Source organism: Narcine bancroftii, chromosome 13 (genome assembly GCF_036971445.1).
Source record: "Narcine bancroftii isolate sNarBan1 chromosome 13, sNarBan1.hap1, whole genome shotgun sequence".
Classification (NCBI taxonomy): Eukaryota; Metazoa; Chordata; class Chondrichthyes; order Torpediniformes; family Narcinidae; genus Narcine; species Narcine bancroftii.
The window spans coordinates 82,899,477-82,919,909 of record NC_091481.1 but is presented as its reverse complement, the minus strand read 5'-3'; the positions used below and the strand labels follow the sequence as shown (position 1 = coordinate 82,919,909).

The 20,433-nt window shown below is 46.7% G+C and overlaps 1 protein-coding gene across 1 annotated transcript; it reads right to left on the bottom strand.

The window, feature by feature from the left end:
* Nucleotides 1-11,019: 11,019 nt before the first annotated feature.
* LOC138748733 (guanine nucleotide-binding protein G(I)/G(S)/G(O) subunit gamma-8-like) lies at nucleotides 11,020-17,840 on the bottom strand. The gene is made up of 2 exons (XM_069909399.1): nucleotides 15,217-17,840; nucleotides 11,020-12,731 (listed from the first exon to the last, which is right to left on the bottom strand). The coding sequence occupies exons 1-2, from the start codon at nucleotides 15,298-15,300 to the stop codon at nucleotides 12,606-12,608; spliced, it is 210 nt and encodes a 69-aa protein (XP_069765500.1). The 5' UTR covers nucleotides 15,301-17,840; the 3' UTR covers nucleotides 11,020-12,605.
* Between the last annotated feature and the right edge of the window lie 2,593 nt (nucleotides 17,841-20,433).

The following is a 20,433-nucleotide window of genomic DNA, read 5'->3' as shown; positions in this document are numbered from 1 at the left end:
TGCAGCCTTTTGTGTCTCCATTAAATAATTTGCCTAACTGTGCAGACCCGCTGTTATTGAGCAGAGTACAGTCACTTGATTGCAGTAGAGCAAGTGTTATTCTGCAGTTCCCAAGTCAAGTTTATTGTCATCTGATCGAAAAGTATAGCGGATGGCTGGAGACCGGCTCGAACTGGCTGAGGGGCACCAGGTAACGGAACCGGGATGTGAGGAGGCTCCGAGGCGCTGAGGGGGGCCCCCCGACCATGTCGGAGGCTCGGAACTGGAGCTCGAGCTGCCAGTGTTTTGGACTAGACCTTGTGTAGCTCATGGGGGCTGTGGGAGTGCTGGAGACAAACCAAGGACACTCGGTGACTCTGGGAGGGACTCTTTTATGCTTCTCTCTCTCTCTCTCTGACTGTAAGAGGCGCTTCAGGCAATTCCTGCCCGTGGTGAATCTGCCTGCCTTGCAGCCGGCAAAAGGAATTTCACGTCATATGGCAATGTTTTATCGATATGACAATAAAATTGAATCTTGAATCTTGAAACTTTACTTGGCTATGGAAGTTATCCAGAGGAGGTTCACCACGTTGATTCCAGAGAGGTGAGGGTGTTAGCCTGTGAGGAGACTGGGGCTCTACTCGCTGGAATTTAGAAGATTGAGAGGGGATTTTATAGAAATGTATAACATTATGGAAGGCATAGAAAGGAGATAAGTTGTTCCCATGGGAGGGGGAGACTAGAATTCGGGGACGTAGCCTCAAGATTCAGATTTAGGACGGAGATGAGGAGGAACTGCTTTTCCCAGAGGGCAGTGAATTCCATAGAGACGAGCTCAGTAAATACACTTTGGGCAAGGTTGGATAGACTTTTTTACAAAGTATGGGAATTGCGGGACATGGGGAAAAGGCAGGTGGGTGAGGATGAGCCGATCATCAGATCAGCCCTGATCTCATTGACAGGTGGAGCAGGGCTCGACGGGCCGGATGGCCGACTCCCACTTCTGTTTCTTATGTTATCACCAGCGTATCTGCGTCAGGTCACACTCTATTCAAGCAGCATTAGTGTTTGCACAGAGTGAGGTTGGTTTGGCACGATAACAGTTAATCATTATGTACCTGGACAGTGCCACTGTTTGTTAGGTAGGGTGAAGGTCAACCTTAGTGTGTTTGTACCAAGTGGCAGGCCATGGATGTTCAAGAGGAAGCAAAACTCCTCTTTCTCAAGAGTTTACCAGCGAGGCAGTGGTGCCAAGCGTGCCAGCAATATTCAGGCTTAGGAATTAATACTTAAAAAATAAGATTAAATCACATACAGTAAACTCCCCCCCCCTCCGGTGGTCAGTATCTATGAGGATTGGAGGATACCAAATACGAGAATTTGTTGGTTGCTTTATAGTCCCTGAAAATGGGGACACAGCGTCTATGAGCATATTGATAGTCCCTGGAAACAGAGACTCAGAGTCCAAAGGGTTAAAATTAGCGTGCCTTGCCAATAGTTCTCCACTGCCTCAAGCAGCCAGAAATCTCGCTTATCCGGAATCTACCAATCTCTGTAGGACACGTGTGCCGCATGGATTGGTGAACTGACTGCTAGGGGACCGTCAATTTTAAACGTTTGTATTTTAAACCCGATTATTTTCCACAATTTCTTTTTGCTTGAAGCTGCCGCTTGCATAGATTACGGATAGCGGGGATTTTACTGTGATTGCCGTGTTGCCTCGTGCTCTTTAGAGACAACTCCGGACCACTTAACCTGTGTCAATCCCATTCAAGTTCAAGTTTATTATTATCATACAAGTGTAAAGTACAACTGGACGAAACAGCCTTCTTCAGTCTACAGTGTAAAAACAAGCAAACACCACTGAATATAGACAAAGCACACATATTTACAAGTGATTTATATGCAGTACATATCTGAAAATAAATAAATATTAAATAATAGTAGATTCTCAGAGGGTGAGTGTGAGCAGTTCATCAGTCGTTCAGCATTCTCACTGCCCGCGGGAAGAAGCTGCTCCTCAGTCTGGGAGTGGTCTGTGAGTGGAAAGAGAAAGTTGAGAATCTTTGCTCTAAACCCAATTGTTACTGAAATATTTTGCTTGAGAAAAATGGTCATTGGCCCATTTCCTTTGGAGTTCGGAAACCGTGCACATAACGAGTCCATGAGGGACGATTAAAACAGTGGTTTTCACACCTCTGTCTTTCCACCCACATCCCACCTTAAGCAACCCCTTACTAATCACAGAGCACCGACGGCGTAGGGATTACTTAAAGTGGTCTGTGAGTGGAAAGAAAATGGTTGAGAACCACTGCTCTAGACGTTCTTTATTTTCCAGAGAAATTACCTGTATATTTAAATGGTCTAAAACATTTATTCATTAAATTGTGCTTTATTAAATTCAGAGGGTATACAAATTATTATAGAAATCTTTAAAAATATTTTTTTATTTTGGATTGATCGGTAGCAGTTGTACCATCTGGGAGATGTGTCTTATCAATTTGTTCCCTTCTGTCATTTAAGAGAAGGTTGGATGTGTACATGGAGGTGAGGGGGTTGGAGGGTTGTGGGCGGAGAGCAGGAGGGTTGAGCTCGTGGAGTTGTTCTAGTGAACCGGTGCGGACTCGAAGGGCCGACATGGCCTGTTTCCGCGCCGTAAACGGTTACATGGTTATTAGCCCGACTTAATTTCCATTTTTATTACTGGGCAATAAACACAAGAAATATGTTACTTTTGTTGCATTGTGAAAAGATAGATGAATACCCTAATTGGATTGAGATGGAGTCAAAGTCCCTCAGAAGAACCTCCCTATGGGTATTGGGGTCATCTTCGTCTCTCTCTACTCAAAAATTGACAAAGAACTTAATAATGACACATAGATTGAAGATCTGGAATCAATTCAGAAAATTTTTCAGACTTATGGGGTTTATAGTTACGTCCTATAATTATCTAATGATTTATTTCAACCAGCTCTTTTCGATCCCGGTTTTCGAGAATGGATTTTGTTTTTCTGGTATTAATAGTTTTAAAGATCTTTTTATACAACAACATTTTTATATCTCTTCAACAATTGGGGATGGTATTTAACTGATCAAATAGACATTATTTCAGATACTATCAAATTCGACATTTTGTTGGCTCTAATGTGACAGAGTATATAGATATGTTTTTGGGAGATAAATTGGGGCAGGTTTGTTAGTGTAGGTCACTTACAAACACTTTAAAACAGATCTTATTTGAAATACTGGAGCTCTGCTAATGCTAGACATATCGGCCATGCAGCCTTTGCAAGAGCTTTGGAGAGTGCCTGAGAGACTTCACTAATGGATTGTTGTTTACAAAAAGGCAACAGATGAAAGAGCTCACTGGAGCCTCCTTCTGTCTGGAAGAGAAATTGCTGTTCTAAGAGGGTCATGTGGTTTTGCAAGCAGAGAGAGTCAAACAGACTTTTCTCTCAGAGACACACACACACACACACACACACACACACACACACACACACACACACACACACACACACACACACACACACACACACACACACACACACACACACACACAGATCACTTCTATAGTGTTACAGCCAGTAACAGTAGCTGGGACTGGAACAGGACAAGCTGGCAAGCTTGAGAACAGCCCATTTGAAAGACAGCCCAGTCAAAGGGCTTGCGGTTCATGCAAGAGGAGAGGAATGGCTGTCTAATGTTTCACTTGGAATAAGTGAAACAAAAAGAAATTCTGTGGTGACCTGAAAGAAAGAGGTTATCATCTGGAGAACCCTGAAGGGGGCAAGTTTCATCTGCAAGACACTGAAGTGGCTGATGGAAGTAAATCAGTTGTGGATGTCCTGGAACAACAAATCTCTCTCTGAAAACCATCAAGAACCTTCCTGAGCAGTAACCATTTACCTTTCAAGCACCAAAGCCTGGTGAACTTCATAAATGCTAAATTCTGTGCACAGTATAAGAATTGCCTGCAACCAGTGAACTTGGAGGAATGAGAAGTGAGACTGTGAACCAAAGAACTTTTCTGAACTTACACACACACATTACATACACGTGAGCTTAGAATTAGAAGGGGGTTAGGTTAGGTTAGTTAAGTTAATAGAGATAAGTTAAAGTTTGATTCTATTTTCATGTTTAAAGATAATTAAAAGCAACCTTTGTATAAGTAACCCTTTGTCTTGGTGAATATCTATTGCTGCTGGGTTTTGGGGTCCTCTGGGCCTGTAACACTAAGCTTTTAACATTTCCTACTCTTCCTGACCCAAATTTTATCAATGAACTCTTTTGAGTTACAATTCACTCATAAAGGCATGATATCTGGTTTATATTATGATCGATTGAATATGAAAGCAATTTCTTGAGGTGGAATTAAAACTGAATGGGTGAACGATCTGAACATCTCCTTCTCAGAGGAAGAATTAGGGCCTGACTTGCGCTTCATCAATGTGTACTGGGCAGAGTCTTATTCAATTCAAAGGACTGCATTGTGTCCATTTCTCCCAAGTCAAACTTGCTCAGTTTTGATCCTGATACTAGTTCACTTTGTGACAAATGGAAAATGTTCGAAGCCCCTTCGTTACAAAGGCTTTGGACTTGCCCTAACTTGAAAATATATTGGACTGACATTTTTAGAACTTTTTCAACCCTATGTCTGATTTGGTTTTCCTAAAGATGTAAATATTATTTTTATCTTCTAATCAATTATTAGCGAGAATATTTCTGTGGAAATGGAAACACTATTAGATATTACGTCCTTTTTAAATCTGGAGAAAATTAGGCATGATGTCATGAAAATCAAGATTGCTTTTGATAAGACTCGGGACCCATTTATACTTCCATCATTGAACTAATTCGGAACGACGATGGATGTCACTGGGCGTGTTGACTGGATCCCTTGAGGCCGCTTGTACAGATTTAACACGACACACCATATGAATTTCTACCTTGTTCGCTGTGGGTTTCAATATTTTTTATTTTTTATTTTCATTTTTACTTACTTATCTCTTTCAATATTGTATGTATTATCATTTATTGGATTTAGAATTAAGTTGTATTGTTACTCCAACATAACAATTTACAGCACGGAAACAGGCCATTAGGCCCTTCTAGTCCGCACCGAACCAAACACCCCTCTCTAGTCCCACCTCCCTGCACAATGCCCATAACCCTCCATCTTCTTCTCATCCATAGACCTGTCCAACCTTTTCTTAAATAATACAATTGACTCCGCCGCCACTATTTCTCCCGGAAGATCATTCCACACGGCTACCACTCTCTGAGTCAAGAAGTTCCCCCTCATGTTACCTCTAAACCTCTGCCCCTTAATTCTTAACTCATGTCCTCTTGTTTTAATCTTTCCTCCTCTTAACGGAAATAGTCTATAATAACATATGTTATTATTTGTAAATCTGCAAAGGTTTCATTGCAATTGATTTACTGCTTTTATATTTGTTTTTCTGATAAAACTCAACAAAAATGATTTTAAAAGACTCAGTGACAACAGTGGAACAATGATTTCCAAGTCAGGGTGGCTCGTGAATTTTTAAAAAAACTTCAGACATACAGCTCTGCCACAACTCGGACCCATATTTACACCCTATTAGTCTGCACCCCGGCACGTTTCAGAAGCGTGGGAGGAAACCGAAGCTCCCGGAGGAAGCCCACGCGGACACAGTTAGGACGTAAAAACTCCTGACGGGCAGTGCGGGATTTGAACCCATGTCCGGTCCCAATCCCGATCGCTGTAAAGGCGTTGCACTGACCAACCGAGCTGCTCACATGCACCTTTGTGGGCTACATGGAAGGCCCAGTAACTGCTTAAAGTCCTCTGTGCTTCCGGGTAGTTAGATTCATTTTTTTAATTTTTAAAATTTAGACCTACAGCACGGTAACAGGCCGGCCCACCAGCCCGTGCTGCCCTATTACACCCAATTGACTGACGAACCCCTGGTATATTCTGAAGGGTGGGAGGAAACTGGAGTCTCTGGTGTCGCACTGAATCTCCTCAAACTCCTACTGAAGTGTAGTGGCCGGCGAGACTTGTTCGTGATTCCAAGGATCGCTGATTGCTGCAGTGGAGTTGCCGAGAGGGTGTTACCCCAGTAGGTGCTCGAAGTATGCTGGGGGCAGGGAGAGGCAGGGGGGGGGGGGCGCGGAGGGTCTGTTTCCAGCAGTCGGTGGATTTAAATCATCCGTCTTGGACACTTTCCTCTGGATGATCAATGAATGTTCAGTTGCTTTCTGCCCTCCTGTGGCCAGAGCGGGTTCCACAGCTGGGTTCCAATCTTTGGACTGGCCCGAGTATCGTCAAATCGTTCTGTGTGGAAGCAGATCTTACCTTCCACTGATTCCATATCAACCACCAACCACCCTAATTTTCCTCCCCTGTCTCCTTTACTCAGAATATATAGAGGTGTTTGGGAGATAAATTGGGAAAGGTTTGTTAGAGCAGGTCACACCCAAACACTTTAAAACAGAATTTTTCCAGGAGCTTTTGCAAGACTCATGATGGACGGTCCTTTGCAAAAAGCAACAAATGTAACAACAGGCAGTGGCAACTTTGTCTGAAAAAGAGCATTTACTGTCTGGAAGGGCGTGTGATCTTTGCAGGCAGAGAGGAGAGAAAAAGAGGCTTTGCTCCCAAAGTTGGAGGGAGAGAAAGAGAGGGAGAGTCAATCGAAATAAGTTAATTGGTCCAAAAATTCAACTATCATACGAGTCTTTACAGTATGAGGCATGGGAGGGTAGGAACAGGTTTCTGAAGCGTGAAGATGCCATCACCGAGGACTGGGACCAAACGTGTCATGAATTCTAGTCATGACCTCACTGACTAGCAGAGGTATGGAGGGGCTAAATGGCCTACCTCTGCCTCCATTCCCTTTGTAATTTCCCAAATGTGTCAACAACAATGGTGCAGTCTGGTTCTCGGTTTGAAGATGCTTTGGATTATCAGTAGACGGTGCTGTAAACTCAAACATGCAGGTAGATTGGAGGGGGATGATGGGGGAAGTTTGTAAAGTCAATCATCAGGTGTCATTGGATCCTCACTACAGGACTGTGTCCACATCAGCTGCAAGATATTTTTTTAAATTGAAGATCTAGGAAGGTGATAGGACATCAGGTAACTGGAGACCCAGATGTTGGACACCCCTGACCAGTGAAGCTGACATTGAGCATCACCAACCAGTGATCCAGATGCTGGTCACCCCCCCTCAACCAGAGATCCAGAGGTTGGACACCTCAATCAGTGATCCAGATGTTGGACACCCCCCCCAACCAGTGATCCAGATGTTGGTCCCCCCAACCAGTGATCCAGATGTTGGTCACCCCAACCAGTGATCCAGATGTTGGTCACCCCGACAAGTGAGTCAGATGTTGGGCACCCCCTGGTCAGTGATCCAGATGTTGGATGTCCCAACCAGTGAGTCAGATGTTGGACATCTCTGATCAGTGATACAAATTTTTAGGCATCCCCACCAAGGATCCAGCTGTTGGACAACTCCAACCAGAGATCCAGATGTTGGATGTTGCCACCAATGAGTCATATGTGGGGACATCTCTGACCAATGAGCCAGATTGTGGGTGACTCTGAGAGGGGATCCAGATGTTCCCCTCTGACCAATGATCCAGATGATGGGCATTCTCAACCACTGATCCAGATTGTTGGGCATCCCCACCAGTGATCCAGATGATGGACATCCTCAAGCATGGAGCCAGGTGTTGGGAAACCCTTATCAGTGATCCAAATGTTGGACATCCTGACCAGTGAGCAAGATGTGGTGGCACCCCTGAGCAGTGATCCAGATTTTGGGCAACCCTCTCCAGAGAGCCAGATATTCCCATAGTAGGAGAGTCTAGGACAGGAGGTCACAATTTCTGGATAAAAGGACGACAATTTAAAACAGGTGCGGAAAAACATTTCTTTAGCCCAAGGGTCATGAGTCTGTGAAACTTGTTGCCACAGGTGACTGTGGAAGCGAGGTCATTAGGTGTATTTAAAATTGAAATTGACAGGTATTTGATTAGTCGGGGCATCAAGGGTTATGGGGAGAAGGCCAGGGAAGGGGGCTGTTATAAGGATCAGCTCATGATTAAAGGGCAGAGCAGACCCGGTGGGCCGATTGGCCTACGTCTGCTCTTATACCTTGTGATATTGTGTTATTGATCATCGCCGACCAGTGATCCAGATGTTGGACATCCCCGACCAGTGATCCAGGAGTTGGACATCCCTGACCAGTGATCCAGATGTTGGGTGTCTCCAACTAGTGATCCAAATGTGGGGCATCCCTGAGCAAGGAGTATGAGGGCAGTAAGGTTGTGGCAAGACCACTGGCTTTGGGCCCCCCTCCCAGAAACGCAGCATCCTGGCCTGGAAATACATTGATAATCCTTCCTCATCTCTGTGTCTGAATTCTGGGTTTCTCCACCCAGCAGCCCTGCTGGAAAAAATTCCCCTGAAAGATTCTATCGGCAGTTTCATTCTACAGCAGACTCGTGAACAGCAAGAGCAGGTTAACTTATCTAAAGAGCAAAGATGTGCAGATTTCATCATTCCGTTACTGCAAAGGGATTTACCAGGCTGCTGCCCAGATTGAAGGGGATGAGCTTTGAGAAGACAGTGATCAATCTTGGTGAAAGCACAATGCTGTATAAACTCAGCAGGTCAAATAGTGTACAGGTGCTTCCCCCCCCCCCCCCCCCACTTACGATGGTCCGACTTCACGGTCTTTCGAAGTTACGATGATTAGAATCCATACGTTCAATTTTGAATTCCGATCCGTTCCCGCACTGGCGATATGCAGGATGCTATCCTCTCTCGTGATGCTGGGTGATGGCGTGAGGGTTTCGTGACTCAGCCACACTCACAGTCCCTGAGGCGATCACGCGAGCGAGTGAAACTGATGACCCTGTCGCCATCTGGCAATTAATTTTGGTTCAATGCTTCATTCTTCATGCCCAGTGAGCTTTCAGCTGTGTATGTTAATGGGGTGTTTTTTCAGTGTGGAATAAAGGTATTCAACATTTATTTATAAAAATGGGTTTGTGCATAATTCTTTCCAACTTGCGATTTGTTTCGACTTACGGAGGGATTTCCAGAACGTAACCGCATCGTAAGTTGAGGAGCACCTGTCCTTTATATCGCAAAGATAAAGATACATAACTAATGTTTCGGGCTTGAGCCCTTCATCAATGTGTGGACAAAATGTAGGCAGGTGCCTGATCAAAATAGGGGGGGGGGGGGGTGAGGGGAGGACTGGGACCACCGTCCCAAAAGCAGGAAGTGATTGGTAGATCAGAGAGGGAGGGAACAGCAGCAAACAGGGGAGGAAGGATGACTCTATTCATAGATGAATAGAGTGTATTCACAGAGCCATCCCCCCCACCCACTGCTCACTGCTGTGCCCTCCCTCCCTGATCCACCTATTATCTCCTGCCTTTGGGACAACACTCTACTGCTCCCATTATTTTGTTCAGGCACCTGCCTACATTTTGTCCACACCTCGAGGAAGGACTCAAGCCCAAAACATCGGTTCTGTATCTTCGTCTTTCTGACTTGCTGAGTTTATCCAGCGTCATGTTTACACGGTATTTGCAAGATGTTTGTGCTTTACCCTTGGACCATCTTGGGTTGTTTCATTTGGAGCTTTGAAGGTTGATGGGAATTTATAAGATTATGAAAGACATCGATGAAGTCAGAATCTTTCTCTCAGGGTAAACAATTCACCAACGAGAGATGAGCGCTGGGTAGGAAAGTTAAAGATGTGTGGAGCCAGTTATATTTTTCCACAGAGAGTGGCGGGAGTCTGGAACGGGCTGCCTGGGGTAGTGGTGGAAGCAGATATAATCGTACACATGAATGTACAGGAGCTTGATCACGTACAAGCAGCAAAGCCTGTTTCATTGGAGATCATGTTCGACACAGCCAAGTCGGGCCTATTCCTGTGTTGCTCTGTTCCACGTCCTGTGTTCTTATGTGCCCAGGTTCAACGAGTTTTCAAAGGCCAATTGGGGCACGGGCAATAAATGTCAACAAGGCCTATGCCCCAGAATCTTTTCAATCATGGGGTTAATGATGGATAGAAGGTCCATTGGCATTCAACAAATGACAGGTTTGAGAGGAGTAAGGTGCTCGATGTTAGATATCAAGCCAGCTAAGTTATGGGATGAGGGGACATGCGGGGTACCCATACGACCAAATAGGGAGCCCAGCATTAATGGGCTAAATGGCCCTATTCCCATGCCAATATGTCTGTCCATGGTCTCGCACTGCCAGATTGAGACCACCTGCAAATTGGAGGAACAATACTTTATCTTTGGTCTGGGAGCCCTTTCAACTGGATGGCATTAACATCGACTTCTCCAGATTCCATTTAAACCTTCCCCCTCTCCATCTTCCATCCCCTGTCTACTTTTCTCCAGCGCTCTCTCTCTCTCTCCCTCTCCCTTCCCATTTCACCCCATCCCCTTTCACAGAGCCAAAATTAATTCCTCTTATCACATCCACTTAACACCATTTAAAAAAATTAGGCATCCAGCACGGAAACAGGCCCTTTTGGCCCACGAGAACATGCTGCCCAATTGTACCCGGTTAACCTATATCCCCCTGTGCATTTTTGAATGGTGGGAGGAAACCGGACACCCCCCCCCGGAGGAAACCCACAAGAAGGTACAAACAGCGCAGGATTTGAACCCTGGTCCCGATCGCTGACGCTAGAAAGGCATTGCGCTAACTGCTACTCTAACCGTGTTACCCCCCCATTCCTCCAACTTTCTCCCTCCAGTCTTTTTTTCTGATGCCTTCCTGTTCTTTACTTATACTTTGAGGAAAGGCTCAGGCCCCAAACGTCGGTGATAGATCTTTACCTCCTATGGGCACTGCAAGACCAGCTGGGTTCCTCCAGCATTTCTGTGTGGTTTGACTTGGCCTCAGCCATAGGGTGAGTTGATTGGGCCATCACTATTCAAGTTCAAAGCAATGAAACACAACCATGAAAGTGCGAAACTGCACGTAGATCTGTTACTGTGGACTGTCTAGTTGAGACAACTTTATTCATAGTGTTTCAGGAAAAAAATTGACATCAGAAATGATACCCATGAACCCTGGTTTGATCAATTCGCACCTCGAGTGGGCCCCTTGTTGGCGAGGACAACATTTCTTTAGGTCAAAGAAACGGTTACCGGCCTGGAGGATGGTTGGAGTTTGGAGAAAAGCATTGTGGGGGCTCCTCGAAATATCCCTGGGTTCATTGTTGGGAGGGAACAGAATTCCACTTTGTGTACAAGGTGGGTCGTCCAGACTATTGCAGACGTAGAGCCTTATTGGAGGTTCTGTCTCCAATTTAAGAAATCAAGGTTTTACATGTATTTTGTTTTGAATTTAGACGGACAGCTCAGTAACAGGCCCACGAGCCTGTGCCGCCCAAATTACACCCAGTTAACCTGTGTTCCTCCGGTACATTTTTGGAGGGTGGGAGGAAACCAGAGCACCCCGGGGAAAGCCCACGCAGACACGGGGAGAACGTAAAAATTCCTTGCAGATTTCACGGGATTCGAACCCGGGACGTTGGCACAGTAACAGCGTTGCGCTAACTGTGCTGCCCAGATTAACTCATTTGATCCAGCATACGGAATTTATTGAAGACGTGAAGGAGTTAGAGGGTGGGGGGGTGTGTGCGGTGCATCATGGTTGGCGTAGCGGTTAATGCCAACGATCGGGACTGGGGTTCGAATCCCGCGTTGTCTGTAATGGGTTTGTACATTCTCTCTGTATCTGTGTGGGTCCCAGTCGCCCTTTCCCCCCACCATTCAAAACATACTGGGGCGCATAGGTTAATTAGATGTAAACTGGAAGGCATGGGCTGGTGGGCTGAAATGGGCTGTTACCATGCTGCGTATCTAAAAAATAAATAATAGAAATTCAGGTCAACCACCCACAGTTAATCCAGAAGTGTCCAGGTTAACCTCGTCTCCAGTCCGTAGCAATTGGGGTCCTGGACTGCTACCCCGCCACATGACCACAAGTTACCCATTGTTCTAAAGGTCCTCGCCAGAGCGCCTCACTGACCCCCGCCCTCTTAGCCGAAAAGCAATCCTGATTGGATCCAGCAGCTGTCACTTAAGCCGAAACCCCACCCATCCCATCTCCAACCACAGGGATAAACAAGAGGTAGGCTTATATTGGGGATCCACTCGCTGGTTATGTTTTTCCGAGCTTTATTTGCGCTCCGGAGAATTGACTAACCCAGAATGGTAAACAGTTAACACAGTGGCAGCTGTTGATCTGTTGAAGGAGACAAGAATTGATCGTGAACTCCTCCCCAGCATGTTATCTTCAGAGCTGACATTTTTCCCATTCTACTGAGCCTGGAGGTTTGGAGGCCTCTCCATTTTCATTCCCAGGCAGACTAGTGAGCCTCTAAAGTAGATCAACTAATCCAATGTATAATTTGCTAACCGTGAGCGACAGGGCAGGCTTTTGTCACCCGCCAATCACATCAACGTGCATTACTCTTCTGCCGGTGGCCAACTTCACAAAGGTGGCTCTGGCGCTGCAAGGTCATAAGGGAAGAGGGGAAGGTGGTGTGGAGGGGGGCGGAAGGGGGGAAGAGGGCCAGTTGCCCTCACAGGATGGCACACATGCTCTTGTCCCGGAAAGGATTGTTGGAGCTGGGGACGGGAGTGACCAGCGGGTCCTCTTTGGCGTGTTCCTCGCAGTAAGCCAGAAGCTCAGCTGCTGCTTTGGAGACCTGAATGGGGCAAGAGAAGAAGGGTCAACAACTGATATACACCAGAGAAGCATGATCTTAATATATATACCGTATATATTTGAGTAACCGTCGAATTTTTCAAACCAATTTCTCGGATCAAATTTGGGGGGAAGGGGGAGGGGGGTCAACTTTTACATAGGCCATACACGGTAAGTACCTGCGTCGTTCAAGGCCTATAGGGAGCTCGATGGGCGGGCAACCAGGACTGGGTGGTAAGCCCACATTTAGGGCATTGGGAGCTCAGATGGGCAGTTGGCCGGGGGCAAAGGTTTGTGGTCGGGCTCTTGGGACGTCAGATGGATGGGCAGCTGGGGCATCGGGAGCTTGGATGGGAGGGCGACTGGATTGTCGGGATTTCAGATGGTTGTTCTTTGCTTATTGCTTGAGCAAGGGCTCAGGCCCGAAACGTATACCTTCACCTCCTGTGAAGACTGGCGGAGTCCTTCAAGCATTTCTGTGTGTTTCTAACATCCTAAAGTCCTGCAAATGCAGGGCTGATAAAGCAAAAATATAGCAGATGCTGTGTTTTGAAATAAAAATAGATGCAAGGATGTGGTTCCCAGTTAGATACACATTCCTCAGCCCTGTGATCAGGAGAAGTGGTGGGAAGATTTGACAGGGGCCTAATACCCTGGCGACCCCACTGCTGTGCTCGACAGCTACAGCCCATTGAAGCAGTGGAGGCGACCTCAGCAAATATATTTAAGACAAAGTTGGATAGATTTCTACATAGTTGGGGAATTAAGGGATATGGGGAGATGGAGATGACATTGTTTCTATATTTTTTTTCAGTTTAATCACAACACAGTAGAAAGCCCTTCCAGCCCATGACCACAGCACTCCCCGGTCACACTGAATTAACCTAAAACCCTGTACGTTTTAGGAGGGTTGGAGAAAACCACCTTTGGATCAGCAGTAAAGAAAGCGAATGCTATGTTGGCATCCATCTCAATAGGAATAATGTGCAAAGAGTAAAGATGGGGCACTGGTGAGACCTTGTTTGGAGTACTGTGTGCAGTTTTGGGCCCCTTGTCTTAGAAGGGATGTACTGGCATGGGAGAGAGTTCAGAGATTTATGAGAAGCGTTTATCTGCTCTTGTACAGTATTCATTGTAGTTGAAGAATGAGAGGGGATCACATAGAAACATTTGGAATGATTGGACAGAATAGATGTGAATAAGATGTTTCACCTGTTGGGTGAATCCAGGACAAGAGGGCAGAGCCTTAGAATTAGAGCAGTGGTTCTCAACTTTTTTCTTTCCACTCACATCCCACTTTAAGCAATCTCTAAGCCATCGGTGCTCAGTGATTGGTAAGAGATTGCTTAAGGTGGGACGTGAGTGGGAAGGGACTAGACTCAATTTTTACTGAAAAGTTTTGCCTGAGAACAATGGTCATTGGCCCTTTTCCTTTGGAGTTCTGAAACCCTGCACATAACGAGTCCATGAAGGACGATTAAAACAGTGGGCTTCAAACTTTTTCTTTCCACTCATATCCCACCTTAAGCAATCCTTTACTAATCACAGACCACCAGTGGCATAGGGAATATTTAAAGAGGGATGGGAGTGGAAAGAGAAAGATTGAGAACCACTGGATTAGAGGGTAGGCATTTAAAACAAAGATGAGGAGATATTTCTTTAGCCAGAGAGTCGTGGATTTGTGGAGTTCATTGCCACATACAGCTGAGGAGGTGCGATCACTGGAGGATTTTAAGGAGGAAATCGATAGGTATCTAATTAGTCAGGGTGTCGAGGGATATGGGGAAAAGGCCAGAAATTGGAACTAGAGGTGAGAATGGTTTAGCTCATGTTGGCATGGCGGAGTAGACTCAATGGGCCCAATGGCCTACTTCTGTTCCTTGATTTTGGGACCTTGTGAAAACTGGAGCACCTGGGGAAAACCTGGGCAGGTCACAGGGAGAGTGTACAGAATCTTTACAGACAGTGCTGGATTTGAACTTGGTTGCTGGCACCATACTAACTTCACACAAACCACAGTGGCAGCGATGGAATGGACCTCCTGGTTGGCAAGAGACCACCACTGGAATTGAAGGGTTGTGGGACTGGTGGTGGTGGAGAGACGAGTTCCGGAGAGCTTAAACTGGGAATCTTGACAGCGGGAGTGAAGTCTGTGGACATCACGGTTAAAGTAAAAACACGAGCCCGAAACGTCGATGATGTATCTTTATCTTTCCCGCATCGGACTTGTCAGCCACAAACGAGCCTGCAGCTGACGTGGACTTTTTACCCCCTCCATAAATCTTCGTCCGCGAAGCCAAGCCAAAGAAGAAGATCTTTGCTATATAAAGTACATTGTTTGTCCAACTGAGTTTCTCCAGTGAAGCCCTCTTTACAGCCTCAGAGGCGCCGATGTGACGTGAGGGCAACTTGGCCTGGGTAGGGGACTGGAGAATGGATGGCGGGGTCCCACGGAAGAAGACATCTCCCACCTGAGCTCCCCTCACCTGCATCCTGTCGATATGAACCTCCAGCTTCAGCTGCTCCACCGCCAGCCTGGCCTCAGCGATCTTGGCTGTTTGATTCGGCATTGTGCTCCACTCCGCTCCTGACAGAAACAGAGACAAGGGGGGAGGGGGTGTGCGTCACATCACGTCGGAGTCGCGGCTGAGGTGGACGGTGCACCAAAGCGAGAAGGCTTGCATTTCCCTAGCACCTTCCAGAACACGAGAAGGAGCTTTACATTTGGTAGTGTGCTCCCTGAAGATCAGTTGTAATGTAGGGAAAATTAAAAACATAATAAATAGAGGAAAGTGTAGGACATCCTATTCCTTCTACCCATCCGTCATGTTTATGGCCAGAAGGGCTGAATGGTCTGCTTCTTTCTTTGTTATGGAGAGGGAGATTGGTCTTCCCTGGTGGTGGGGGGCTTCATCGTGGGCTTTGTGTGTGAGGGAGGGACCCTCCTTGTGGCCCCTGTGTGTGAGGGGGGGAGGCTTCATCATGGTCCCTGTGTGTGTGAGGGAGATACAATAATAGAGTACTGGTGATAATCCTGACCACTAGAGAGAGTCAGAGATGAGTTTGTTGCAGCTGGAAGTAGATTCAAAATGGATGCCTCCATGATGAAATGAACATTGTAGCTAATAAAGTATAGTTGTTTAAAAAAAATTTCTTTATTACAATAAAAAAAATCACATGGAGTGGAAGAAATACCAGGAGCATGTATCAGTCGATAGCAGCAGAAAAATGGAGAGTGTGAAGACTCCTGATGCTGTAAATTGGACTGGAGATGTCGACCATGGGTCTATGAGGGAGGAAGGCTTCATCATGGATGCTGTGTGTGAGGGAGGGACCTTCCTCATGCCCTCTACATATGAGGGATGGCCCCCTCCCTTGTGGACCCTAAGTGTGAGAACTTCATTGTGGCCCCTGTGTGTGAGGAAGGACCCTCCTCAGGCCCTCATGTGTGGGAGCAAGGAACTCCCCTCATGGACCCTTTGTTGCCTTAGTACCTTGAAGAGAAAGGGAAAGAGGAGGTAAAACATCTGTGGCTTTTTCAGTTGGCTTGTGGAGAAAGGGATAATGGACATTGAACGACCACCAGCCCTGAGGAGAAGGCCTGAGAGGATTGAGCATCTTTGGAAATGTGGAGAATGAACAAGCATCAGTCCCATCAGTGGAGCATCAGGGGAATCAATAGGATCTCACCGTATTAAGGCCAGAGTGTGGAGGCTGGTGGCTCATTGCTGAAGCAACCACTTGATCAAATCGCTGCGAGCTTTGTGTCTTGATGGATTATCACATTGGACTTTCAGTGTTGAGTTGGCATGCTATTGTGAAGTTGTACAAGACATTGGTGAGGCCAGATTTGGAGCATTGTGTGCAGTCATGGCCGCCTAACTACAGGAAAGGTTTCACTAAGATTGAAAGAGAGCAGAGGAAATTTACAAGGATGTTGCTGGGACTTGAAGAACTGTGTTACAAGGAAAGGTTAAATTTTATTCCTTGGAGCGCAGAAGAATGAGGGAAGATTTGACAGGTATTTAAAATTATGAGGGGGTAGACAGAGTAAATGGAGGTAGGCTTTTTCCACTGAGGGAAGGTGAGATACGAACCAGAGGACATGGGCAAAGGGGGAAAGGGGAAAAGTTGAGGGGGAACTTCTTCGCGCAGAGAGGTGGCAGTATGGAATGGGCTGCTGGCCGAATTGGTAAATATGGACATTGAAGAAAAATTTGGGCAGGAGGAATATGGTGCAGGCAGAGAGTAGAGGGGCCAAAAGGCCTTTTCCTGTGCCGTAGCGTTCGATGGTTCTACGGGCAGGCCTGGAAGGGGTTAACAGCCTCCTGGAGTGTTGTGGTAGCCAGCTGTTTATCATCTGACCAACACCAGCTGCTGCCAACAACAAGCAAGTGCTGTCAACAGCTCCCGCGTACCCTCAGACCCCTGGGACCGACCCCCAGCTGGGGCAGCACATTAATTATCCATTGAGGTGCATCAGCGTGGCCTTGCGATAAAGTCAATCTATCACATCAGAATGAGCAGATGCTGTAGGAAGCATTGGGCCACCCTCTCTTCAGGGGAGGGGTTGGGTGGGCATAAAGACTTTTATGAAATAGATGTGCAGGACCAAAGTGCAGTCTGGGATCTAAACAAGGGTTGGGAGGAATTATCGCTAGAGTAACAAATACCTGGAGAGAGCTTCTAATGCAAGGGTCGATGGGGGATTAGAATAGCAGGAACCTGGCTAGAAACGGGTGAAGGAGTTCAGCGCTTATATACTGTATAAAATAAGATACTCATGAGCTGGAAGTCGGAATCTAATGGAGTTCACGGGGATGTTAGAGAGAAAGAGAGGGGGGGAGAAAGAGAGAGAGAGAAAGAGAGGGGGAGAGAGAGAGAGAGAGAGAGAGAGAGAGAGAGAGAGAGAGAGAGAGAGAGTGGGAGAGACCTACACATGAGCAAACTCAATGCTGAAATTTACTCAAGAGGTTTGTGGGGGTGATACATCAAGTTCAAATTTATTATTTGAAGATATACAGTATCATATCATCTGATCAAACAACTTTTCTCCGGACCACAGTACACACACATACCCACACACACACACACACCCCCACACACACACACCCACACACCCACACACACACACACCCACAAACACACCCACACACACCCACTCCCACCCACACACACCCACAGATACACACACATACGCACGCACACACACACCCACACACTCACAAACACACACCCACAAACACACACACACCCACAGACACACACACATACCCACCCACACACACACATGCGCGCACACATGCCCCCAACACACACACACACACAAACATACATGTTTTCTGTTTCTCACACCACAGACAAGGACATACACACACATATATACACACACCCCCACCCCCCCCACACACACACACACACACAAACACCCCACACACACACACATACACACACACATATACATGTTTTCTGTCTCTCACACATACAGACAAGAACACACACACAATCAGATATATACATAAAATTACAATATAAAATAAAAATGTATAAATATATAAATATTTCTGAATAGTTTAATTTATAAGTAATTTGTGAGTCGAATATTAGATAATTGGGAGTGAGTTACAAACTAATTGAGCAGCGTGGTTTCTAGAGATTGTGATGAGCTAGAAATGGTATTGAGCTTTGGGAGGGAGTTGGCCGGGGAGGGAGGGAGGTTACGGTGAATGGGGAATGGTGTGATGGAGTGAGGAGGTAGGGGGATGGGAAATGGGGAGAGGTGGGGAATGGAGAGAGGGTGGGAGGTGCAGTTTGGAAAGAGTGACAGCCAAAGAGAAAGGGTGGAGGGATTGGGGGGCGAGGCCAAGTTGTGAGCAGATGCCTGTCGGCTCGAACGCAGTTGGGCCACATGTCATGAGCCATGACATGATCAGCGTCAGCTCTCTCAATTTGGTTCATTGAGTGAAACACAAATAACTCGTGCTGTCTCCCAGGAGAAGGCGTCCTGCACACGATGATGAACAGGGAGCGTGTCTAGGCTCAGAGAATTCCCAGGGCAGAATTTAAAGTCACTAAACAGGAGTTCATGATGGGTTATAGGAGCAGAGGGGCATTTATTCTTAGTAATCCCTCTGAGCTTTTCTCGGCCTATTTTTACTGGAGATTTTGATTCACACCCCTGTTCCTGTCTTCGCAGTGGTTCCCTCAGCACACTGACCCAGGGAACTGGGTTCAATTCCCACTTGGGGAACTGGCGCTGCATTATCTGAGGTGCCGACTTTTGGACAAAACATCCCCATCACACATCATCCAAGTACAAAATGACCCACGGACATCTCATTGCAAACAGCAGCCCAGGCTAACATCCCACACTCTTTGTTTAAATTCCTCGCCTATCGCTACTGTTTGTACCAAATATTCTGTCTGAGTCTCTCCAACTCGACAGCACAGCAGTTTATGCTAAACCTTTCACAATAGCATGCCAACTCAACACTGAAAGTCCAATGTGATAATCCATCAAGACACAAAGCTCGCAGCGATTTGATCAAGTGGTTGCTTCAGCAATGAGCCACCAGCCTCCACTCTCTGGCCTTAATACGGTGAGATCCTATTGATTCCCCTGATGCTCCACTGATGGGACTGATGCTTGTTCATTCTCCACATTTCCAAAGATGCTCAATCCTCTCAGGCCTTCTCCTCAGGGCTGGTGGTCGTTCAATGTCCATTATCCCTTTCTCCACAAGCCAACTGAAAAAGCCACAGATGTTTTACCTCCTCTTTCCCTCTCTCCTTCGCTCTCCCCTCTCCCCTCCCTCTCTCCCCTCCTCTCTCTCTCCCCCTCCCTCTCCACCTGTCCTCCCTCCCTCTCTCCATCTGTCCTCCTTCCCTCTCCTCTCTTTCCCTCCACCTCTCTCTCTCTCCCCTCTCTCCCCTCATTTATTCCAGCTCCCCACCCCCTTCCCTCTACTCCCTCCCCCCCATCACTTCTCAGTTTTTTTCTCCTCTTCCCCCCTCACCTGCACCCTCCTCTCCCTGTCCCTTCCTCTCTCCCCCCACCACTTTATTCAGGCCCCTGCCTGCTTTTTGCTCATGACGTAGAGCTCAGGCCTGAAACGTCGGTTACCCCTTTGCTTCCCGTGGACGCTGCATGACCTGCTGAGTTTCTCCAGCGCTTTGGCATATGGCACTTGACCCCAGCATCTAAAGACTTTCCTGTTCAACTTCATATATAAACCCTGCCAGCCATTTTCTAGCTCATTGTGTGCACCCACCCTGGGTGGTGGTGGGGGGGCGGGGGGGTGGGAGGTCTGGGCGAGTAACGGCAGTGCAGTAGATGCACCCCAACTGCACTGACAGTGAGGGGCATGAATGTACGGGGTGATGGATGGGGTGCCAGTCAAACAGTTAAACAAAAATGTCTGCAGAGGCTGTGATTGTAATTTAATAAATTTAATACACAAGCGTGCTTGAGAACTCCACATTGGAGAGCCTGGTCGCCTACTGGGAGATAATTTGCTCTGTCCGCTGCAATAGCAGGGATCTCCCAGTGGCCAACCATTTCAATTCCCACACCAATGTGTCTGTCTATGGTCCTCATGCGCTGCCAAACTGTGGTCACTTGCAAATTGGAAGAGTATCAACTAATATTGTATCTGGGCAGTCTCCAACTGGACGGCATTAACATCGACCTCCAGTTCCTGACA

Excerpts from the sequence above, each read along its gene's own strand:
- LOC138748733 (XM_069909399.1), bottom strand. The coding sequence starts at position 15,300 with ATGCCGAATCAAACAGCCAAGATCGCTGAGGCCAGGCTGGCGGTGGAG. Across the intron at positions 12,732-15,216 it reads TTCATATCGACAGGATGCAG|GTCTCCAAAGCAGCAGCTGA; the intron begins GTGAGGGGAGCT and ends TGCCCCATTCAG.